Raw genomic sequence first — 26,419 nt, forward strand, 5'->3', positions numbered from 1 at the left:
TTGTAATATTAAATAACAATTATCATAATGATCATAATCTCCTATGTTATAATTATAAAATTAATTGCAAAGAATTGGCCTTGGAAGACAAAACATTAAATAAAAAAATACACATTTAACAACAAATTACAATAACACTATTCGCTAAAATACTGCTTTGTGGACAATTTTGAGAGGTACAATAATTAATATAGTACACCTATTTAAAATTACCTACTAAAAGTACTATAAAATATATTTTTCTTCATAATATGAGCATTCAATTTTTTGAACATTAGCCTTTTTGTTTGACTGCTTTGGTGTAAATATTAGGCACAAACTAACATAAAAGAAAGGAAAATTTAGTAATATGTATATTAATTCCGAAAGAGGTTAAAACGTTGATGACAACAACACGACAACTATTTAGATTCATCCAGTTTACTTTAGGTTATCTAAATTATTATTTTTATTCACACTCGGTCAGTAATCTGACACTTTCAAACTTTTTAAAAGATTGGAAGTGAGCCAGTACTGACTTCACTTCCATCCCGCGTAGATACGTTACTTTCCACCCATGAGATAGGATGAAAAGCGACGTGACGTATGTCACGTAAAACGTAAAGAATTCGTCAAATTATAAATCTTAATTTTTGCATTTTTCAGCACATACATTAACTCGTATAACGTATTAAATTAGGACATTTTTATTGTGTTGTAAAGTTACCTACAACGATTATGAATAAAATAGTATACAAGCATCTTAGAAAGTTTAATTCCTTTTTCGAATTGTTTTCTCTTGAAAATAATAACACTTTCCACCTCGCTGTGCAATATACAATTAATTATTGTAAACCAATATCAATACTATGTATATAATAACTTTTAGATAACCTACGTCTACTGGATCGTCAAAGTAAAAGTCAATTCGTGCAAGAACATGAAACCAAGTGTGTCAAACATTGTCTGATTGGTTTTAATAACATTTGCCTAAGTTTATATTAACAATTAGAATCCATAAGTATACCTGTTGTCGATATATCCAATAATTTAATTCTAATCGACAGTAGAATTTGTATCATTCACCTGTAGGTAGAAAAACATGTGGTGTCTTACTTGAAACTCTACGGGCATATATCTCTAAAACGGATTGAGATAGCGAAATTCTACAAATGTTATTATATTGAGCTCAAAAGAAAAACTCTAATTTATCTTTATATATCTATATTATCTTTCAAGCTTCGTGGTTTTGGTAATGTATAATTATACAACTACGTAGGTACCTACAAGGTGTTCTGGGAAGTTTTGTACGACACCCAGAGTTAAAAAAAATAATTGAAATTAAAACAACATATAAAAACGACTTTATTGAGTAATTGCATATTTTAGTATTGTTTTTACAAAAAGTGGCACTGTTATTTTTTCAGAAATAATTTAACTTTTGTTTGAACCGTGTGCATTAGTTTTTGCACAGTTCTAAAATCTTGAAAATTTTTGGCACATTTAGCATTTTTTCTCAATATATTTTTAATAATAAACCAGTGTCCGTTATAACATCCAACGAGTGTTCTTACACAAAAAAAAGTCGTGACACCAAGACTACTAATATATGTATGCATATAGATATATATAAAACGAAAAACAATGGGATCCATAAAATTCCAAAATTTCTATCCGTTTGCGACACATACGCCCATCGATTTTACTCGAGATGTTCTGAATATATTTACAAGCAGTGTAAATAACATTTTTATTAATCTTTTCAAAGAAATGTAATTGAAAATATGGCTGAAATTTGTAAATAATCGTAACTGAAAGAAAGACGATATCATTAACAAGTACTAGAGCACATTTTTCTTAATATTCTTTGGATAAGTAAGTATTTTGTGAAACATCAATTACAGCATAAAAGTTTTGAATACCTTCAAAATTTTTAAGCCGAGTTAGATAAAATGACTAGATGGAACCTTTACAAAACGAATGCAGTAATCTTATATCTTATCTTATTACGAATTTTGATAAATTGATTCTCGTAAACAAGATTAATACCTATAATAGCAACTTTGGAAAGATTTATAATATTCACTGCTTCGTTGCGTAAAAGAACTGACATCTGGTGAGCACATTTAACTATGCAATGTTCAAGCTTACATAAATTAAGTTACCTCAGTCAACAAGGAATGCGCTTCAAACCACCTGATTTGGCTGAAAAGGGGCTGGTAAATCCAACGAACAATCATTTAAAAGCAAAGTTTATCAGTTCAGGGTAAGTTGCAAGACTTAGGAGTGATAAAAGTTAGTTGTACTTCAGTGTGGTTGATTAACCACTTTTGCAAGTGGAAACTAATTTACATTTAGATCTAGGTGTTGAATGTGCGGAGATTGATCGTTCGACAGGAAGCCCGCATACGTTAAAAATATTAGCAATAGAGGATTAGACAATAGTAAGAGTAGTTAATATTTAAGTATACACAGATTTATCATAAAATACATATCTATTCTGAACATTCAGATAACACTGTTAAAACGGAACGGATTCGATAATATGTGGACATGTCTCAAGCTTAACTAACCATCTGCTAAACTGGGAGTAACCCAGCCATACTTGTCATGCGTTTTAACAAGTGATCTAAAACTTTCCTCAGCCGTCCTTTTACTGAACACTTTTTGACCTTTATTTTTCCTCTGAATCCGTCCCTGACCTTTAACAACACTGGCGGCGAATTGCATGATAACGGCTTCAACTGTGTAAGCACTCGCCCATCCCCGCGGTGTTAATAATTCCATGCAAATCGCGCCACCCTCCATAACAAATCCCTTCTCTATTCTTGGAGAAATGACCCTCATAAACGGGGGTGCAAAAGGAAAGTTTTCAGGGAAAATTAAGTGTAACAATATGTGAGTTATTCCCAACTCTTTCATATCATTACCCAACTCACTTTCAGAGTCTAGTTTATACACTTTCACATACCACTCGAATAAATTATCGTCAACTAACTCGACGTTGAACACTGGGTCCGTTTTAGAGTTTTGGAGTCTCTGTAGATCACGATATTCCTTCATGAGTCTACGAGCGCGGACAGTTTTGTGAGATGGTATTTCTTCACCTTTCTTCCCTTTACCATTTGAAAATACAGGACTGCTTTGAGGAGCGGCTGGAGAAACGGAATCACGACATCCCCGTAACAAGCGACGGGCAGGAGATCCAGACCCAGAAGCACTGGCTTTGCTAGGACCTTCTCCTTCCTTATTGGATGATTTGAAGAGTTTTCGGAACATTGCTGTAACTTTCTCTCTAGAACGACTGCTCATTTTGGTGGCTCCGAGTAAGACAGCAGAGTAATTTAAAATAAACTACAGTTGCGTCATTCCTATAGTTTCTGAAAAATAGATAATAAGTTAAAAATCTAATAAAATGTGTGTTAAACTATGATTTTAGTTATGGTACAATGATGACAAAGTAACGCATATAATTTTTGTAAGTAAAAATAATGACAAAATATACACGACCCTAAAAGATAAAGTAAAAAAAATATTTTTTCTATGACTGCCTTTAAAAGTAAGCTTTCCTCTTTGCTGTATACGTCAAAAATTAAATTTCGGCCAGTTTATTTTAATGTACAATTATTATCGAGGAAATTTAGAGTAATTTATACATTACGACTTTTAACGTTTTGTGTTATTATTATTATTATTGTAAGGCGGTCGGGCTGAGGTGCAAACCTATTATGCCCGCGCCGTTATTAATGTTAGGTATTCTAATTATTTCATATAAGTGTTAAAAATGAAATATGTTAAAATAGGCATCAAATTTGGCTTAAACCCAGTAACAGTTTTACTCTGCACAGTTTCCGGAAGCAACGAATTGGATAAGTTGAATACGCTATCCGAAATAAAGGTGTTAAATTTCTCTGTAGTTAACTTAAATGTGTATTTTTCGTACGGTAGTTAGTATGTAGAACGAAACATGTTTTAGTGATTAATTATTTTATTATTTTAGTCAGTGCACTATAATATGAATATGCAATACATTGGTTTCCCGTTTTTATCACTAATCCTATAATAACGCGAGTCCCATCTAGTTGAACCTCCCAAGATATTCTGGACGTTCTACTCCAACAGGAATTCTAAGTTGCTTTCCGTTGAACGGCTCCAATCCCTTTTGTAAAATGGGAACCTAAACTTCAGTGGCAAAATCCAAAATGGGCCGTGTCCTTTAAATTACCGAAGACACGGTGATAGATCATAAATGGGTGACCTAAGGAAAATTGTGTTTTCTCGAAGGACCAGGTCACAATGGGTGACCAAAATGATGAGAGTCACAATGGGTGACCAAAATTGAAGCTATAAATTTAGCCTCAATGAGACACGGCTTTACTCTATGACGGTTTATTCTCGAATCTATAAAATATTTACATTTATTTTGAAAGTAAAAGTGGTGGGTGAGAGGGTGGAGTCTGATGCACCCTTTCTCCTTGGGTGTAGCTAGGTGGACCGAACACACGGCTTTGACAAAAGTTTTACGTAAAAGATACAAAATTTTATTAGCTTTTTTGACAATAGAGGCAATATGTTATTCCGACCAAGACAGATCCAAAATCATGAATACCCCAAGATCTCTACAAGAATCAACTTTCTCTAGCTCTTCGTTGTCCAATAGCTGTCTCTGGGATTATTTTTGCCTATACACAGAACTGTACATTTGAACTTCTGTTGAAAAGTTTTTATATCATCAGCAAACAATATGAAGAGGGACTTTAATTTGATTACTAGATTTGCTGCAAATACATAAACAGCAACGGGCTCAAAATGGATCCCTAGAACTCCACTATGTACCTGGACCGAAGGGCTAACTGAGTCGCCAACTTTAACTCTGAAGGATTGATCTTTGAGAAATTCGCCTGCCCAATGAAGAAGATCACCTTTTATACTATAGTGACATAATTTTAGTAACCGAGGATGTCTCGGTAACCAATATCAACATTTTTCATCCAGTTCCAGATGCAAGATGCAACGTACGAGATTTCTAATTACGGATCTTCCGGGAATAAACCCGTGCTGCTGTGGAGGTACAATCTGATGTTTTGGAAAAAATGCGGCCAATAATTTTCAGAGTTGAATTTATCCCCTTTTTTTATAAATTGGCCGTGTAATCGCACTCTTCCAATAGGAGGGTCTAATATCAGAGTTAAACGTACTGGCATAGTTTTTTAGCGATATGATGCTAATATTGTTGAGACCCGGTAATTTTCCATTCTTTGGTTTAATTAATTTTCCAAAAATGAAGTGTATCAAAGCAAGTGTTTCGTGGCATGGAACAGCTTCAACTTTAAGGTCGCTAACAACGAGAGGTGTTTTGTCTATAAAAATTTAAGAAAATGTATTAGCGCTGGTTCCTGGCAACTTTTGATTAAATTACCATCATCTTTTAAACAAGAAGTTTTAATGGGACCTGTTAGCCTTAATCGAACGTATTTGTAAAAACTTTTTGAATTTTTATTGCTGGCAGTTCACTTTTAAAACTTTGTCTTGGCCTCCTTAATGATCAAAGATAATTTGTTTAAGAAATTCCGATGCACCAGATAATCTTGCTGTGCACCGGTTCGCTCTCCATAAACTACTTTTGTGACTAATTAACTTTAATATTTTAGAATTTATCCAAAGTTTGAAGGATATTTTTACCGAAACTGTTAACTCATTTTTAAATATGTACAATCCAGTTTTCGGAAACTGTTCTTAACTTGTTTCTGAACGTTTGCTCCAAGTTGGTGTCAACAAGTTCAGCATTAACCTCCTCCCAATAACCTGTGTTTTTTTAAATTGCAATGTAAATATATATTTTTAACGGATTTGTGTATTTTCACAAAGAAATGAAAAGTCTACTACGCGGAGAAAAATAAAATGTTTCGTCTTTTAAATTAAAAAAGGTTTTTCATAGAATATTTCAAGAACATTGTAAGTTAAGACGTGCGGCGTTAGCCGCTAGAAAGTAACTCACAAGTTTTTGTTGACTAAATTACACACCTCTGGAAGACAGTTAGTCGACATCTTATCTATATCTACCCCTGCTTATAAAATATGTATTGTGATATAAATAATATGTGATGTAGGTGTAGCAGACGATGATAAAGACATCAGTTGGGCTGTCCAGCACCAGTAAGAGAACGTTTTTTGTTGACAGCACTTTATAAATCGAACGATACTTCACTGTAAATAGAATCCACCGAAAAAGTTGCACCACGTTCTATTTGCCAGTTCTAATAGCATTTATGTTTTGATAAAATAAGCGATTTCCTTCTAAATAAAAAAAAAGTCATTACTGAAATAATTCTTATTTTTTAAGAGATTGCGTTAGATGATACTCCAAATCATGAAAAGATTTCTAACCAAACGTTAATCGAAATCATTCGAAAGCTCTAAAATGATTTAAGCCATTGCTTCGTAGGTAATTCATTAGTTACACACGATTTAAATGTAAGGAATGATAAAGCACCATTTGCTAAAATCGGTTTTGTTGAATTATTGTTTGCAGATAACAGTTATTTATGTTACAAACACCGAAAAGGAGGAATAGCATAACAAATGTAAAGATGGCGAGATACCGAAAGTATTGTGAAGTATGTTCATTTTGGTGAAAGTAACATATAATATATTTTTTTCACTAGCAGCCTGGACGCATGCAAATGTCGACTCATTTAGTGGTAGCAAATTCAACTTTTGCTACCACGGGTTCAAAAAGAAAAATTGAGGTTATGTACGCAATGTTTGATGTGATTATTTCTTAAAAAATGAACAAATGTGTGCTACAAACATTACTTGAGTATACGCATGGTAGTTGGTAGACAATAGAAGATAAAATGATTAACTCAGCGACAAGTATAAACGGTTTTCTTTGTGTTGAAGATTTAGATCAAGTTTGATTAGAAATCAAAACAAAATCATGTTGGGTCAAAAAATTGAACGTTTATTTTTCAGTTTATTGTCTTATGGTTTCTACTAGTGAAAAAAATAGTATATTAACCACGGTTGCAAAGCCACTTCTAGACCTCGCACTTAGAGCCCTCGACGCTGCGCGTCTCGGGTTCTAATTTGCGCTCGGTCTAGAATGCTTGGCTCTGCAACCTTGGCTAATAATATACTATTTTACTCCGTTTATAAAATTGCGATTTCATTCGAGCACAAATAAGTAATAATAATAATTATTGCAATAAATATTATGTTGGCACTCGATTATTAAACGTCAAACGTTGTAGTAGCTTTAATAGCTCAACTTCAAGAGCAAATTTTTCCAGCGCACCTTTTCAAGTGAATTTCTTGAACATCGGAAACACGGTCTTTTTTAAATAATAATTAATTTTAATTAATGTTAGGTTATTTTATATTTGTAAAACTTTTACAATTTACAATTCATTTTTTTATGCACTAAAAATGTACCACAAAAAAATCATTTGAGACGTTATATGTATTACGAAATTAACTTAAAGGGAAATCCATCCTCATTTTGTAATAAAAATTAAGAAAAAAGTACCTACAGGTCCCGCTTGTGTGACTGTAACATTATTGACTGCTATAGTCGTCTGAATGCTATTGGCAGTTTAATCTTGCCTGAAAATATCTCCTGTACTTCAAGGTAACATATAATCTGCATAGATATAGTTACTTGCACGAAAAATCTTTAAATCTATAATCATGAACAACAGTCAAGAAGCTGACATTCATAGAATCCACTGTCGCATAATTTTAGCGGTTCTTTCATTAAAACTTTTACTTACAAATCCGTCTTACCCTTGTCCTCCGTAAGGGCAGAAAATTAAAACGACAAGTGCAGCCACATACGAGTTACTTTCGTCCACGGTGGTAAAACGAAATAAGGTATGGAAACAAACCGTTCCAAGTTGCTGATTAAAATACGCATCACAGCAATCTTATGTACACTACGAAATAGTACCCAGCATAGTATCGCCATCTACTTATCACCAATTAAATTTGATCCGTGTATTCATTAGAAGGACAATAAATTACAGCACTAAGGTTTGCGATTGGGTAAAAAAGACATTGATATAAAAAGGTAGGTCGTGGTATAGTCAAAGACTCAATACAGTTTTCCATTACTTAAGTTCAACTGATCTCCTTTGAAATCTATACGTTGTGGGCATAAAATTCAAACCACGCAATGTCTGTTTTCTAAAGTTATGAACGAGGTTTCCACACCTTGCTTTTACCATCGTGCTCTCGTCCATTGTACTAAAATATAGTAGTATACGACATATTATAACTTCGTATCTTTTTTACCCAACGATGATCAGACACTATCGACAACTTATTTCTCTGCAACTTTTACTGAAGTTCCAGCTAGACAAACATGTTACTGTTAATAATACGGCAAATCAAACCACAGAAATTAAACAAGTACAAAAATAAGTAAAATTTATTAATAATTAGTAATAATTATAAATCATCCACTTCTGTACAGTAAATAAACAAGTATTTTTTTATTGTGGCTCTCGAAATGTGGCTCATTTCAAATAAGTAGGTACATTTTTACTTCTAGAATTAACGTAACCTAAGAAAGAAATAAATATTGTAAACTGCAATAGAGTTATTTGACTAATGTCTAAATTCTTGTGGAATATGAACATATTATTGATCTCTTATTTCTGTCTCTATCTGCTCGCCTTGTTCATTACCTGTTGACGATTTGATTAATCGCAAATTTGATGACGTGATCTCAAAATTTCGCCAAGTAATTCTCGCTTGAAATTGTGATTTGCTCATTAATCCCTAATTTACTTAATTGCGGCATCAAACTGTATAGTTTAACCACGAAATTCACTGTAAAATTTTTGCTGATACCAACTTTGTTTTAGTCTTTATAAAATATTACCTATCATAAAATGATTGAATAAAAGCTACTGGAACATCTTACAAAAGTAAATTCAACATATGGAATCATTTTTAGAAAATTTAATGTGTTTAATATACATAAAATCCAACAAAATAGTTAAAAATAAATGTTTGACGTTCCAGGTTGTTCAATTGGTTTTGAAGAATATATTTAGACCTATGTTATCACAATTTCCATCTACCATTTTCTGGACAAACACAAATTTGAAATTTGTTGACCAATCTTATTTTTGGCTATGTTTACCAGGTGGTGTTCAATAGATTCGAAAACGATTTAAAGCTCTTTCGTGTCATAGACAACGTGGTCAATGACTATGGCAACCTTTTTGTTTTTGGTAATCTCTAGATCTCTTTCACGTGGTTAAGAACTTTCACTAAAGTAGCGATGATCAGAACAAATTCAAAGAAACAATGATTTAGAGTCAAAATTAGAAATGTTTTGTACCGATTGAAACTTGGAACGTACCTATTTATTGTTTTACGGTTTTACAAGCTCAACATTACTCTTTGCAATTAAGTAAACATGAATTAAAGTATAGGGATTCAAGAAAATGGAAAGTGTTGAATCGTTTTCTTTTTAATACAAATAGAAATATTGAGGCAGGGTTACTATGACGTAAAGTGAAAATAAGTGGGGGTGTTTTTCGGCCGCCATCTTGAAAACAAGGCTGATTAGTTTTTTGTTTCCTTAATGATGAAGTTGACTAAAATAATTATCTACAACTTTTATTCCTCACTTTTTGCCATAACATTAATAATAAACAACTCATAAAAGCAAAAAGTTTTTAAAAAATGTAAAGCGAGATAATTCTTGTATTTTCTACGCTACAAAACAAGATTTCATCCTACTGAACCGCATAGGTGTGTTGTAAATCGGTTTGAGAAGGTGGAACAATTGTAGGGAAAAAAGTAAAGTAAAAGTAATAAATCCATTTAAATTCAATTGGGATTTATTGCAAATGGAAATGGGATACGAAGTAAGACGGCTAATGGTTATTATAGTTAACTGCGTAACAGCAAACTAAGCACACGTATTAAAAACACGATACAAGAGATCTTTCTTCGTGTTCCAACGTCCCAACGAAAGAAGTATTCTGGTGCGTGGATGCTATTAGTTTTGTACTAATTTGACCAAATCAGCACTAAATATCGTAATAAAAAAAGGTATGCATGCGCGAAAATTCTACTCTGAAATAATATTTTTTTATTGAAAAATTTAGAATGTTTTTGTTTTTAAAGTTTTGTAATATTAAAACGTTCGAGGTTCCCATATAATGTAAAATTTTCATTTCTGAAAATGATTTTGATTGTTGAGACGTCAAGGATATCTAATTTTGGAATTTTTGAAATTTTTTAATAATAATAATAAATAATAATAATAAATAAATTTATTGCCCAACAGACTTTATAATAATTTTTACGATTTATGCCTGCGTAATTTATATTGAACTACCTACGCTGCAAAAATATTTCACAAAACCACTTCAAAAATGAAATTTTAACTAGGGATTGTATTTATTTGCCTTTTTTTTAGCTAATTTGTACATCCCGTGTCAACAATGGTTAGTTCTTTCAAGAAATTTTTTAAAGACAAAGTGAAATATTTTCTGGTGGGGCATACCTTTTATGATATCAATGAGTGTTTTCTTGTGTTCTTTTATAAGTGTTATGATTTATTATTTTTTAACATTTATATTTTTATGACGGATATAAGTCTTAAAGGTATAATAACATGAATAAACTAATTCACTTTTTTGAGTGATCCGATATAAGCAATTTTAAAAAATACGAATATATTTATAAACCACAAATCAAGACGCATAATAATCTCTTGTACATTTTAGCTGGAATTTATTCATCAAAATTTTGAGAAGACGTCATCAAATTTTTCAGAGAATAAGGAGATACATTTTGAGCAACGATTTACTATGTTTACAATACTAAGTTAAATCCGAAAATGTTCATAATTTTGATATTTATTTTTTTCTTCAAATTTGGATGGTATAGAAGTGCGTTATTTTACAAAATTTCAATAGCATTTACTTCGCAAAATTTTGAGATAACGTCATCAAATTGCTGGCAAGAATGATAAATTTTAGTTAGCGTTTCACCATATATCTACACGACATTCCTAAAATATAAATACCTACATATAAAATTTTTCAACAATCTGTTTAATAGTTTCGAAAATTATTTGACTCATCAAATTATTATCAATAGATCATAGACGATAGATATACACAGAGACAACATACAAACGGAAATGGAAAACCTATTTTTTTATACTCTAGGTTTTTGAAACGTAAAGAAAAGTTGCAAATAGTTCTTCACCGGATGGATCCTATTAGAATACTTTCCTAGCCTACACTAGAGAAGTAAAATGAGACAAAACTAACTGAGGAATATAGAAGACGTAAATAAGTACTTAGTATACCGATGTTAGAATATGTTATACAGGCGTTAACTAGGTCGACAAGAGGAATAATAATACAGGCAATTAGTGAGAGATCTGCGCCACATAATACAAACGAATATTCTATAGGCATGAGAACTCCTTCGAATCTTTAACATAAACAAGAAATTGAAGTAGGTAAGCCAGTTTAAACAAGCTTAGTCTAAATGATCCTTAAAAAAATAATAGTTTTTATTTATTTTGCCTTTTGCTCTTTGATACTGTTAACGAAATGTAATTCAGAAAGATCAGAGACTTTCAGGTTAAGTTTTATGTTCTGGCGTTCAATAAGTACCTCAATGACGTCTTTAGACTGAAAGGTCTTAGCATTTAGTAAAGACATCCTGTCTTTGATACCTTTACACTGAATGTTAGCGTTACATGTGTTGCAGAGTGCCTTTATAACTTTAAATTTTGTTAAATTACATAAGCCTTATACATAATAGATAAAAGTTGTTTGTTTTAATTTGAAATCCTTGAAAGGTAAGCAATTAAACAAAATAATGTTTTCATTAATAAATTGGTAGTGTAATAATTTGATAAGTGAAAATCAAATAGATATTATAATTAAGTAGCGTTTGCCTGCTTTTAGATTTAACAGGATATAATCCCGCCCTTAGAAACTGTTCGCAACTTCTTAAATTATTGATCAACTTCAAATAATATTTCCCTTTTAATTGCAAATACGGGGTTTCAAGCATCTTCGCTTGGATAACTTGTCATGTTCATAAATTTTTAACTCATTCTCTTGTTAGGGAGGCTCCTGTTTTCGATAAAATAAATAGCTGAACCATTTAAAACTTTCGACACGTCATTTATGAAATATTATGTTGTTGAAGTTATTTCAGGTTTAGATTTAAATTTGTGTTTTGTTGACTTAATCGAGGTTAGTTTACGCTGACTGGGTAGGTAATAAAAACTTCACACACAGATGAATATATTCCTGAGAAAGATATACGTTAATGTCATCAATATGGAAAACAGAGCCTTCGAAAAATGGAATCCAAATCTGGAGCTACCCATAACTTAAACGCGATTGAAATATCTACATTCTTTCTGAATTCAGTGCGTTAGCAATTTTATTTTATACTAATACATTTGTTTTTGAAATTTTCAGTTTATCGAGACTTCAAACATAGAGTTAGAACATTTTTAGTTGTACCATACGTTGACGTCGATGATATTAAAATAAAATGTATATACAAGCGTATGGGTATCAATGCTTTATATCAGTCCATGAAATAAATAGAAATTATAATATTTATGTGTATATTTCGTGTAACAGGGACTACGCTTTATAATTAGAATTAGATAATTCGTGGCAAGGGGGGTTAATATTAATCAGAAGTACATCATTCGTGGCACATTTAACAAACTCATCTTCCTAAAAATGAGTTTTTCCCGGCAAATAAACTAACAGAGAGAGCTACCCGTCAACTCTTTCGTTATAATTTGCCCATCAGAATTGATCTGAGTCTGAGTAACTGTTGTACTGAAAGGTTAGATCAAAACTGTTGGTAATAGATATCAGCAAAAATGTTAGTTGTAAATGTTATCTACTAGTCAGTGGGAGTAGAAGAGCTTTGGTGTATTTCAGCAGTAGGTACGTTCAATATAAACCAATTCTCTTGACCATTATTGTTGGCAACACGCAAAACTGGACAGCTTGAATTTTTTGCTACTAATTTATGTGGTTAAGGTGGCGAAGGTGAGATTTAATGTTATGGAGATATAGCACGACCTCCACATCACTACGCATGTCAAAAGAAAATTAGCAAATTTGCTATAAAACACCATTATTCAAAGAAAATTATTTTACCTGCGATAAAATAGTTTTCAATTGCGTGACAAAATTTAGATTTTATTAATAACTCAATAAATTTATACAAATATTACAAATGCCCTCAGGTAGAACACCTGATTTTGTGGGAACGGTTGTTCCTACAGTACCCCCCTGCTAGTGTTTTTTTTTATGAAAAACCGCTTTGCAGGCGCTCAGGGAAGCGCACCCGTCTTCCTGACCTCGTGGTCCTCGTCGTTGTGGAAGCTGGCATCTCGTCGTCGTCGTGGGGTTGATCTGCGAAGGGCGCTGGTTCGTCTGTTGTGGGCGTCGTCCTCGTAGTGTCGCGGCCAAACTCTGACGTGGGCGTGTCGTCACTGAGTATGTACGCGGGTTTGAGCCGATCTATTGAAACGGTGACATCTCGACCTTTGATGTTGACGACGAACGTTTTCGCCGATCGCCTTACGACTCTGTACGGACCGTCGTATGGCTGTTGAAGCGGCTGCTTGGGACCGTCGTGGCGTACAAAAACTTGTTCGGACGTGGCGAGATCTTTAAAAATGAAGGTCTTCTTTGCTCCATGTCGTGTTCCCTCACATGGCTTCAAGTTACGCACGTGTTGACGTAACTCTTTGACGAAGTTTGGGGTGCTGTTGTCTGCGCTGTTTTCGTCGCGTGGGATGCCTAGGAATTCACCGGGCAGGCGGAGAGGTTGGCCATATACGAGCTCCGCGGAGGAACCCTGGAAGTCTTCTTTCCATGCTGCTCGAATGCCGAGCATGACGGTGGATAGGGCTTCAGTCCAGCGATTATTCTGGTGGCACATGATTGCCGCTTTTAACTGTCGGTGTAGGCGTTCAACCATTCCGTTGGCTGAGGGGTGGTACGCTGTAGTTCTCAAATGAGTGGTTCCTAATAAACAATTTAGTTGTTTAAATAGGTACGACTCGAATTGTCTACCTTGGTCGGTGGTTACTCGTAGCGGAGTGCCGAATCGTGCGATCCATGTGTCGTAAAAAGCTCGTGCCACGGTTGCTGCTTCCTGGTCGCTAATGGGTACGGCTTCTGGCCAGCGGGTGTACCGATCTACCATGGTAAGGCAGTAACGATAACCCTCTGAGTGTGGCATAATTACTATGTCCAAGTGCACGTGCTCAAACCTCGCTGATGGTGGCGAGAATGTACCGATGGGCGAAGAGACATGGCGTGAGATTTTCGAACGCTGACACTCTACGCAGTTGCGGGCCCATTCTCGACAATCTGATTTGACCGATGGCCAGACGTAACGTTGCGTCACCAGTTTTACGGTGGCTTTAACGCCTGGATGGGATAGACGATGAATCGACTCGAATGCAGCTCGGCGAAATGACTCGGTGACGTAAGGACGCGCTGTTCGCGTGGAGACGTCGCAGAGTACCGATACGTCGCAGCCTGGGATTCGTACCAGTTTGAGCTGCAGGCCTGTATTACCTGTTCGAAATCTCTCGAGTTCCTCATCCTGCTGTTGTGCTGCTGCCAGAGCTTGGAAATCAATCGAGGTTTCCACAGCCTCGATGCGAGAAAGAGTATCTGCGACAACATTTTCGTTCCCTGCTATGTGGCGAATGTCAGTCGTGAATTGACTGATGAAGTCCAGGTGTCGTATTTGGCGGGGCGAGGACTCGGTATTCTTCTTCTGAAAGGCATACGTGATTGGCTTGTGGTCTGTGTAGATGGTGAAAGACCGCGCCTCTACCATATGCCTAAAATGTTTGACTGCGAGATAAATGGCTAGTAGTTCTCGATCATAAGCCCCGTAGTTTGACTCGGTGGGACTCAGTTTTTTGGAAAAGAAGTCCAACGGTTGCCAGTGACCGTCGACCTTCTGCTGGAGGACTGCTCCGACGGCGAAATCTGACGCGTCCGAAAAAATAGCTAATGGTGCGTTTGGCTCGGGATGTGCCAATAATGTGGCTCCGGCGAGGCTCTCCTTGCACGCCTCGAATGCGGCCACCGTTGCTGGTGTCCAGTTGACCGGAGTTTTTCCTTTGACGTTGCCCTGGAGGAGGTCGTTCAAAGGTGCTTGCGTCTCTGCCGCCTTAGGTAGGAATCTTCTGAAAAAATTCAACATACCCAAGAACTGACGCAACTTTTTTATTGTATTTGGCTGCGGGAAGCTGCGGATTGCTTCGACCTTTTCTGGAAGTGGACGTGTACCTGCGCCGGAAACGAGATATCCTAAAAATTTGACCTCTGGCTGGCCGAAGACGCATTTCATGGGATTGATAACGACGCCGTACTCTCTCAAACGCTGAAACACAGTTTCCAAGTGCTGGAGGTGTTCTTCTGGTGATGCGGATGCGACGAGGATGTCGTCGATGTATGCATAGCAAAAATCGAGACCCTGCAACACCTCGTCCATGAATCGCTGGAACGTCTGCGCTGCGTTACGTAAGCCGAACGTCATGAATTGAAATTCAAACAAGCCGAATGGGGTGGTAATGGCAGTCTTCGGAACGTCTTCTTCTGCGACCGGGATCTGGTTGAATGCGCGTACCAGATCGATCGTTGAAAATATGATTTTGCCGTGTAAGGATTGCGCAAAATCTTGGATGTGCCTCACCGGGTACCTGTCGGGGCAGGTTCTCGCGTTGAGGGCACGATAATCTCCGCATGGCCTCCATTCGTCGCCCTTTTTGGGCACCATGTGAAGCGGTGAAGACCATGAACTTTGGGAAGGGCGGGCGATTCCTAGCTGGACCATGGCGTCGAATTCTTTTCTTGCTGCCTGGAGTCGGTCGGGCGCGAGTCTTCGGGGACGTTGCGCAATGGGAGGGCCCGGCGTGGTTACGATGTGGTGGCGGGTGGAATGTTTCACCGCCTTAGGGGTTCCGTCTGGACGTGTGACATCGGGAAACCGTTGGAGGAGTTCGTGGAACGGTGAACTTCCGGCGATGGTTTTTACGGACGGGATCTCACACTCAGTCACCTCTCCGATGGAAGTGAGTTGGGTAATTTGATCGTGTAGTCGCTGGTTTCTTATGTCCACCAGGAGTCCGTAGTGAGCCAGGAAGTCGGCTCCGATAATGGGTTTCACCACGTCCGCGACAACAAATCTCCACGTAAAATCGCGTCGTAAGCCTAAATTCAACGACAACGTGATTGTTCCGTACGTTGCGATGACGGTGCCGTTTGCCGCGGAAAGTTCATATGCGGACTTCGTACGCGGTTTTGGTAGCAGGGCATGCGGGAACACACACAGATCGGCGCCGGTGTCGATGAGGAATTTTTTACCTGTTGTCCTCTCGGTGACGAATAAACGGCTCGATGTTGTTGTAGGGGTGGTGGGGCAGGCGTCAATGGCCGTCTTTAACGACTGCCCTCGGCGTTTCCCGCCGACAGGGAACTGTACCTACACGGCTTGTCGCATCTTCTTGACGTGTCGCCGAAACGCCAGTGGTAATAGCAAATACCGCTGTCGCCTTTCGTTCGATGACGGGATCCCGATCGCGAACGCGAACGCGACGATGTCTCTGGCCGCGAGTCTGAAGGCGAACGGTTCTGGGGCTGCGATATTTGGGAGATCTCAATTGCAGCAAACTTTTGCAAGACGGCCGCCAAGGTGCGTTCCACTCCGTCTATCCTCGATTGCTCCTGGGTCGATGACGGGGTTGCGGGTGATATGGTTGTCTCGGCTATTTTACCCAGGTTACCATAAGCTTCCGCAACGGAGTCCGCGATCTCGGCTCTCTTATCCAGCGTGAGGTCCTTGTGCGCGGCCAGCAGCGCTTGCATGTGTGTGGGCAAGCGTCTCATCCACAGTGTCTGTAGGACCTCTTCTGGGAACTCCGTCCCGGCGAGAACTCGTAGGTGGCGGAGGAACTGTGTGGGTTTGCGGTCCCCAAGTGGACCGTTCTCCAGGAGGCGGCGCGTGTTTTCTTCCTTTGATGGCCCCATCCGTTTGATTAATTCGCGTTTTAGCAGTTCGTATGTCCGCTCACTTTTGGGCTTTAGGAGTACATCGCGTATCTCGACCGCGTATTTCGCATCCAGGGCGCCGACCGCGTAACCAAATTTAGTGCTTTCTTGCGTAATGCCCGACGCTTCAAAACCACTTTCAAGTAACAGGAACCATAATTCCGGATCCTGGGGCAAAAACGGTGGAACTTTTACGGCAGCGCGATCGACTGACGGGCTATTTGTATCGTTTGGCGCCATTGTTTTTGATTTTCTCTCGAAATTCCGCACTCTACTCGTCGCGATCACTGGTAATACTCACGTTTTTTTCTTCTTTCAATCACGTCGGGGTCACCAGTTGTGGGTATCGTTGGTGATTTAAAAGCGACGGTACGGTTTTGAGATTTTATTTCGTTGTTTACTGTTCGAGGGTGCCAGGGAGAAGAAGGAAGGGTGTTTAAAATGGTACACAGGTAAGCTCGGATTTGAAGAGGTGGAAGTAGGTAAAGAAGGGTTTAGAAAGTTCCAGAAGCGAAAAGAGAAAGTATGAAGAAGTGTAGGGCAGGTAGACGAAGGATAGGAAATATTTACATTTATACAAATATTACAAATGCCCTCAGGTAGAACACCTGATTTTGTGGGAACGGTTGTTCCTACAGTAGTTTTACTGTTTGATTCCATATAAGAATGCAGTATGTAAAAAATCTTTGAAAATAAAGGATAATTAAAAAATGGTGCGCTAATTTATGACACGTTAACGTTGTTAAAGACCCTGTATTAGAAAATATATAATAAATTTATCACAACTTCAGTGTGTAATCATGTCAACTTTAATATCAAACGTTTTGAGTCTGTCTAAAATTTTATACAGTTTTAATAGATAAAAACCAATTGATTGTAACAATTGTACTCGTAATAATTAAAAATATATCCTTGTATTTTACCGAGAAAACAAAAAAAAAACACAATCAAGGACAGCTATGGATTATTGAAGATTTGTCTTTGAACTCTGATAGAAATTTCGCCGGATTACCTGTCAATTTGAAAGTTTCGAGTTGAAAATGCAACGATCAAAGACAAACCTTCAAAAGTCTATGGCCGTCTTTGATCGCGTTTTTTATTTCTCTCTAAGTACAAGGAATCCGGAATACGCTAAATTAAATATTTAAATTCGACAACTGTTGCAAGTGGTTATTTGCATAACTTCTATCGATTTATAAATTTGCTTATCATCAAACGTCTCTAGAAATAAATTATATCCACTATTACTGTACCACTTAAGAATTTAACGATTTATGTTATGAAAATGGAAACTTCTTCAAACAAAGCAGTCCATGTAAGAACATTGCACAAACTGAAACAGATTTTTTATTCAGTAAATTCCCTCTGTAGGAACGATATTGCTCCCTGTGGTTTCAAAGGCAAAACAAGTTTAAAATACCAAACATTTAAACAGGAGGGGACGCTACGAAACATTTAAACGCAACAGAGGTTCTTGAAAAATCGGTTCCACCTCTTATTTAAGCAAAATTGACGCAGTAATGTTTTAGATGGCTTTATTAAAATCAAGACAAATGATAGTTTGGCAAATTCATATTTAACCAAAGTTATTTTAACATCAGGCAAATTTTACTAAGTGACCCTCTTTTATCAAACTTCAAGCATTAAGGACTTTACATGTCATTTCGTTATACTATCTCATTATTTATCTCTGTTAATGGTTGGATTGTAACCTTTGAACAAAAAAAGTCATAATGAGGGATCATTGAACAATTATTTGAAACAAAAACAGTATTTCAGATTACGTTCACATGATCTTACTTGAGCTGGTTCAGTCTACACAACGAGGTTATCGTACATACTTTATTCAGAGATAGATTGGAGTTTGACATAAAAAATATTGTATACATACAAAATTTACACAATAAGCATGCGATACTTTAATATAAACTTCAACAAGTAATAATCGTTAAATTCGTTATAAATTCCTAAAAATGGAAAAAACGTCAAACTTAACCTACACCTTGATTCAATTTATTCTTAGACATAGTTTATAAATGAATGATTTATTCTCGTGCTATTTTATTGATGTGCTTTGGATTTCAATCTAATTTTTTTTGGAATCTACTATATTTGAACTTGAATTTTGCATATTCGATTCAAGTTACTATTATGATACTATAAAGGAGTTGATTCAAGTCGGTTTGAAATCTTGATATGGAAACATAGCTAGGTAATCGATCAGAAAATATTTAGTTGTTCTTATACTAAGAAGCACGTCAAGTTATTTTTAAAAATTGTTGGTAATTTAACTTTATTTAGCACCCAAGTGTCTCTTTTTACTTTCGGAGAGAAGCTGTAATGTAGGTTCATTTTGGCATTTTCCTGTTTTCTCGACTTTCCAAGTCTGTAAAATACGAAAAAACTGTAATTGGTCAATTTTACAATTAATCTTAAAACCAATACAACGGACTATCGTTAGAGTTAGCGTCGGATCAGGATTTGGATATGAGTTTTGCTGTATTAAACTAAGCTTAATGAAGAGCGTCATAAATATCGAAAAAGAGAATTAAAATGCCTTATCATAACGAACCCCTGTGATATCTTAGTAAAACATTAAACTTCATTTAGAAATTTGATAATGTCATCCATCCGATCCAGTATTGTTTGTGCCTTAAATCAGAATTGTATTTTTTGGAATTACTTACAGCGGGTGCCAGAAAATTAATTTCTTTATTATTCAACGTTTCATCCAATTTTTAATTCTCCAGAAATTGTAGGACCACAATATTCTTGTTACTCGTCACGGAGTAAAATTTACGTATTTGTTCGTATTAAATATCTAAGATACACACAAAATTTTATTCATAAAATTTAACTTCATCGAATTGGATCTGCCTGGGGTTTCGATTTTATTCTGTGCCATTTTTTAAATACCAGTATAGGGTAAATTCAATGTCATTAAAAAGTCTATATATACGTAATTTATTTTATTTTTCGATAATCACACACCAGTTTCAACAAATTGCGTTAACGTATTTACTATTATTGCTGTGTAATCTAAGGAATCTTCTTCGATTTTTCGGTGCACGATAATAGTATAACTGTTATTACCCCTACAACAACGAAAATACAACATTACAAAAATTGTCAACACGTTTCGCCAACCGCTTTCACATTTATTTTATTAGTATTGTCTAGATAATGACAACCTGGTTGGTAGAAGGCGTCGAAAATTTTTGTAACATTTTGTGTTACAGAGGTAATAAATAAGACAAATCAAATTTGCGACGACGTAGTCATTACGTTGAAAATGAGCCCTAAACCTAATTTAGTTTACAAATTAAATTTATACATAATAAAAAAATACATAATTAAAATCAAACAATCTACATTAAAACAAAGAGCAATTTTTATTTTATGAAAGGTGCTTTCAGCCTCGTCATTTATTTCAGAGCAGTAAATACGCCGTTGAATAAATACATTTTCTGGGGACGTTTTAATTAGTGTTATACACACCAAAATTAATTTAGGCTTCATAAGAAAGTCGATGAATTGCATTAGGAAATATGTAATGAAAAAAATTCGTTAAATTTGGGTATGATCTCATAAGGAGCGAAGAATAAAGCAGCTGTCGCTGTCACCTATGTCAATATGGATAAAAATCTGTCTAACATGTTTAAACAATTCGCTGTCAAGGTAAGGGATTTTAGCGATTTTTACCAATTTGCATAAAAAGTTACTTTAATAATCGCCGCGTAACGTTAGTGCATACAAAAATTAACTAAAAATTTAGTTTTTAAATTAATGTAAATAAGAAAAGCCATGGCACAGTGTAAAAATAAACAAGTATTTCATTTTATTCATTCATTATGACATTCACTAATGAGACATATTTTCAAACAGAATGTTCCATTGATTCTGTTTAAACGATTTCCAATATAATTAACACCAAATGTGGTCTGAAATATTTTTTCGCCAACTGTGGATTTCGTAATGGGAGCGTAATTATACAAATTTTATATGAGAAGCCAAACGTCCTTTTAAACATCCATGGTAGGCTGACAGGTAAAATTAGTTTAAATAAGCTTTTAACTACACCTAGCTAATTTTAGACGAACGACCTTAGAAATAGATACGTGACTCCATGCAGTGTATGACGATAATCAGTAATCATTAATCTTAATACGGAGTATTAACATACGAAAATCAAGTAATTTACATATTACGAGGTTTTTGTTTTATTTTCACTGTTGACAAAATGATGTGTAATATACACGCTAATTTTTTCTTATTGGCAATAGCCATAGTAGGAAACAACTACTGTTTGTTTAAAATCGTTTGCGTTTATACTTTTTATAAGTAATTTTAAAAACAAAAACATACAATACACTCATAACGTTTACACAAAGGTATGTACTAGTGGAATCTTACCAAATAAAAAGGCTACCTACTATTTTTTTCTAAAGTAAGCCGCAGTAACACTAATACTTATTATATTTATATAATTTTCTTACATGGCAATCACTTTTATAATTCTATAGTTTAAGTTGTGATAAAGTCACTTACGCGTAGGCATATGAGAGAATTTTGAATTTCTTTTTTACTAATAAAAATTCTACAGTTTATAATTTGACCATTTACCCAATGGCTCATAATTAATGCAATTGGTCTAAAAATCAAATCACCGTAAAAACAAAATCCTTCACGCATTAAAAATTAAGCTTTTTTCGAATAAGTGGTCGGCAAAGATTTCAATTTTTACATAATTTAGATGAAAGAACTTATCAGTTTTAAAAGCTGAGAACAGATGGACCCGAAACTGACTTCCGTAAAATAGGCTAAAGCACTTAACCTAATATAAAATGTTACATTGGAGAATCTCTAATCGATGTATGTTTTTTCAGGCTTCAAAAAACATAAATATCTATTTGTCAAGTTAGCTGCTCATGTAGTTGAAACACTAATGTTTTTGTACCTCCGGCCCGGATCACTGGTTTTCGATGCGTTTCTAACAGCCAGACACCAGAAATTGCCGGACTACTCCGGGAAGAACCTAAGGATTTTTTTATGGTTATTATCGATATCCGTTGGTGTTATCGTCTAGTGTTCAGCTACAATACCCAATTTAAAGTAATTGTTTAAGTACACCTTATGTTAGGAATAAATCAAGTAAATAATACATGTAAGGTAAAAAAATCCTTTAAGGGGGAGAAACTATTATCTTTCGGTTATGGAGGATTGTTTATACACTTTTAACTATTTCCATAATTATACAGATACCATCAAAAATAATTTTATTTATATAAAAATAGGCACAAAAAATCTCGATAAATTCATTCGTATTCACAAAAGGCTAGTTTCTCGCCTGGTGATACAAACAAGTAATATTTAACTATCTTTACGAAAAGAGAATTTATACCCACACCATTTTTACTTTCGGGCAAGCTTTTCAATGTGTATAATAGAGTGAATACTTATGTGACAAAGAATCTGTCACAACGCAAAATGAATCAACAATTATCAAAACGTTTCTCTAAGTCTGAAAAATTCGTTAATTAGTCATTTTTTCTTCCCGAGCGTAAGCTAAGGAAGTATTGTGTATGTAGTGACACACTGTGAATATGCTGTATGTTTGTTACATTTAAGTTGCTTAAAATCAGTATCTACCACAACACGGTAATAATCACATGACCTAAACATTCTGATTCACTGTTACTAGTAAAACGTTATGCTACATCTTTTTTTTTTAATAATAATACTTTATTTACCTTCAGAAAATATTATACAGAAAAATACAGAAAATATTTAAGAAGGGATTGTCAAAATAAAATAACACTATAGACATATAGCACCAAAATAGTGCAAAAATACAAGATGGTATCTACATATTACACGATAACATGTACTTACAATGAACTAATAAACGCTACACGCTTTCTCATCATAACAGGTAGTTCACATAAAAGTGAACAAAGTCCGTTTATTAAAATTTACTGTATACATCTGGTTGAAATGAACTGAATTCTACGTAAAAAATCTTGGTGTAACGATATTCGACTAATTTAATGAAAACCTACGTTTGTATCTTTGTTTATTAAAAATAAAGTGTGTATCACTACGTTCTGTATATACACTGCTATATTTAGAATGTCGTTTCAGATTCCGAGTAAAAGTCGTCAAATTTCAATTTTTTGTATACCCCGATTCCGCTGAGGATCTGCCTATTAGACAATGCAAAGTCACGTTTAAGAGTAGCTCGACTGTTTTAAACTAATTCACGGTATACTAGGTGAATGTAAGGGCTTTGTTCGTTTTACATAAATGACTACATTGTTAAAAAAATACACTTCGAAAGCATTGCTATATATTCAAAATCCACCAATTTATCGAGTTCCTTTAAGGCGGTGCATTAAAGGAACTCGATAAATTACGTGTGTAAATTACAATTCAACTATGCCCGAAAACTCCCTCTAGAAATAAAACTCTTACGGCCGACGGTGAAAGTACATTAGTTTTCAATTTTAACCACTTGGTCATTGGGGTGCTTACTTTTACTGAATTCTATGCTGTATAGCAAATGTTGTTACATTAGCTAGATTCTTCAAAAAATAAATCAATAATTACAGAACCTGTGGAAACGAGTCAAAGTTTAAACTGTTCACATATTCTGCAAATATGAGAGAAAAATTGTATGGGCTCTTTTCGTTTCATTTTTTGACGTTATTGATGTTTTTAGTAGAGTCAATTTTATTTTTACCAGTTCTCGGTATTTAATCGACAAAACTTTTAATGAAACGTTGGGCTATTAAGTACTTTTATAATATAAGATATAAATTGAAATACATGAAATGGTTTACTTATTTTAAAAAATACATTTCTATTTTAACCACCATGAATTTAATCTTGCTTACATCATATTCAACCACTTGCATTTACCGAGTTTTACAAAATCACAATTTCAGTTCTGAAGTGTTTTCTGAAACCACCCAGTCGTAAAAGAGGTACCTTTGACGTTTTGATTTTAAGAGATTACCACGTTTACGACAAAATAAAATAAAATATTTGCAAGATTTTCGAACATTTGGTTTTGCAGTTTCTAAGTTAAACTATTAAATGTTGTTACACAATATTTATATTTTTTCCCAAAAATCTGTCATAATCAAGATGGATTCACAAACGACAAGTGCAGGAGTATATTACTTCCGTCTATTTCTAAAATTTTAAAAATCCAGTTATAAATTTGACGATAATATCCAACAACAATAATCCGTTACACACTTACAAATTTTTACTGTTCGGGTTATAACTAGAGAACATCTATGTTTTATGCATTGTTATTTTCTGCTGTTCAATCTGAAATTCTGCATATTTATGAGCACATCTCTGTCGATGGTCAATAACGTATTTATAGTCAGGGTTTATTTATCACAAAGTTGCAATTCAAATATCAAAATTTCGGTCGTCTAATTTACCAAGTGTTAAAACCAATGCAAGTATATCGGTTAAAACGTAGCATTTTTAAAATACTTCCTCACATCTAGTCCAAGTTTTGAAAATTGAAATGCGACCTTGTGTTAAAGAAATGTACCCGACTGTAACACCGATTAATAACTCCACATTGTTCAATATTTTCGCGCATTATAAAATTACGGAAGCAGATTAATACTGATAACGTAATAACATGCCATTCCAAACAAATATTGATTAAACGACGGCTCCGACGGTTATTTATTCACGCGCAAGAAAAGCATTATGTTTTTAATCTGGCGGCGGTAAGTCCCCATCAGGTTGCCGGGTCTGCTAAAACACATGGTGCATATTTTTTGCGCCTTGAAATGAAAAGTGTTGATACACTGTAAAAGGAAGATTTTTCACTCATTCCTTAGACACGGTAAAGGGTGTTTTAACATTTGTTTGTGGTGCGACGTGCGATGTCGTGACCACACCCCTTGTTAAGACATACTTTACTGTCGAAATTACGTTCCTAAACGAAGATAAAATTTGTTTAAAAATGTAATTTTGATGGGAAGAACCCCCAGCTGTGTTATCTGTACGAGTTCTGTAGCAATTTATTGATTCTATGTCGACGTTTGGATAACGCAAACGATGAAAAATGCGAACACGTGCTTGAAATAAATGGAAATCTGTCCATATCGAAGATATAAAATAAATCCGTATAAAGGACTAGGCTTATTTTTAATTCCGAAGCATTCTGTATTATAGCGTAGAGGCAACCTTCATGAAACCATTATGGAGGTGTGCCAAAAATGGTGCGTTTTATAAAGATTTTAGGAACATCAGGGTAACGACATTTTAAATTTTCTCCAAGGAACTTATCTTTCTGCTCAAAAAAGGGGCAATTTGTTAAAACTTTAATTGTACTGCACCTACTGTATGTACACAGTAAACTCATTATATTATAAACAAATAAAAAAAAGTTGCTCACGTTTGAATGTTCGTAAGCAAAAATTCTTGAATTTTTTAACCAAATAAATCTTGAAAGCATCCATCTTTACCATAAAAAAATGTTTTTTTAATTACCTCATAACTTAATAACAGGTACATAATGTCAACGGCACAAAAAAAATAGTAACGGTCTACGATCACATTAAAGCGGCAAATGACTTAACCGAATAAACACATCACGTAATAAAAAGTTAGTTTACCGCGTTGTTTCAATTCGCAGTTTGTTATTTTAATAACTAATAAATGACATTAAAATTCTTTGCTATTAAAAATTACGATCTTCAGTCATAATTAGGTGGTGGCGTATGTTGGTTTGTGTGAGCTTTTCAAAATACAATATATCAACATACGATTTGAAAGTTTCACTATAAAACTAAAACCGTTACGAAACTATAAAATGAAAAATGTTTTACTTTTAATTGTAAATACTAGTACGTCAGGTTGTTTACTCACCCAAAATAGTCCAGTCTTCCATTGATAAAAATGAGATAAGATGTTGTTACGGGCTCTAGCTGACCCTTGATGATAAACTGGCAACGATGATGCACAGGCCACTTGATTTGGCGCACTAAGACGGATCGATGCCCGGCGCCTCACAAAACCCGCGTCCAAAATGGCTAGGAAGACAATGTCGTCAGCGATGTTCGCTTGTTGTATTCACTGCTCAGTTTGGACAGTAATATGTACATGATCCTGATGTTAATTTCTCTTTTGTTTTGTGTTATGAAGATGTCGGCACAATAATACTCTTCACCAATCGATAATACTAATGCGTGTATGTGCAAATCTATAAACAATAACAGACTTCCTTCTCGAGCAAAAAACTCTTTTTATAATATTTGTGAAAGTGAAGGAATGTTTTATTGATTTCAGTACTAACCGATACATAATCTGTT

General features: G+C 35.1%; 1 protein-coding gene across 1 annotated transcript; it reads right to left on the reverse strand.

Annotated features, from left to right (window-relative positions):
* Positions 1 to 26,406, reverse strand: LOC135122099 (ubiquitin-conjugating enzyme E2Q-like protein CG4502). The gene is made up of 2 exons (XM_064046333.1): positions 25,977 to 26,406; positions 1 to 3,359 (listed from the first exon to the last, which is right to left on the reverse strand). The coding sequence occupies exon 2, from the start codon at positions 3,289 to 3,291 to the stop codon at positions 2,548 to 2,550; it is 744 nt and encodes a 247-aa protein (XP_063902403.1). The 5' UTR covers positions 3,292 to 3,359; positions 25,977 to 26,406; the 3' UTR covers positions 1 to 2,547.
* Between the last annotated feature and the right edge of the window lie 13 nt (positions 26,407 to 26,419).

Source organism: Zophobas morio, unplaced genomic scaffold (genome assembly GCF_036711695.1).
Source record: "Zophobas morio isolate AGI-343-1 ecotype UQ-CSIRO unplaced genomic scaffold, CSIRO_AGI_Zmor_V1 ptg000005l, whole genome shotgun sequence".
Taxonomy (NCBI): Eukaryota; Metazoa; Arthropoda; class Insecta; order Coleoptera; family Tenebrionidae; genus Zophobas; species Zophobas morio.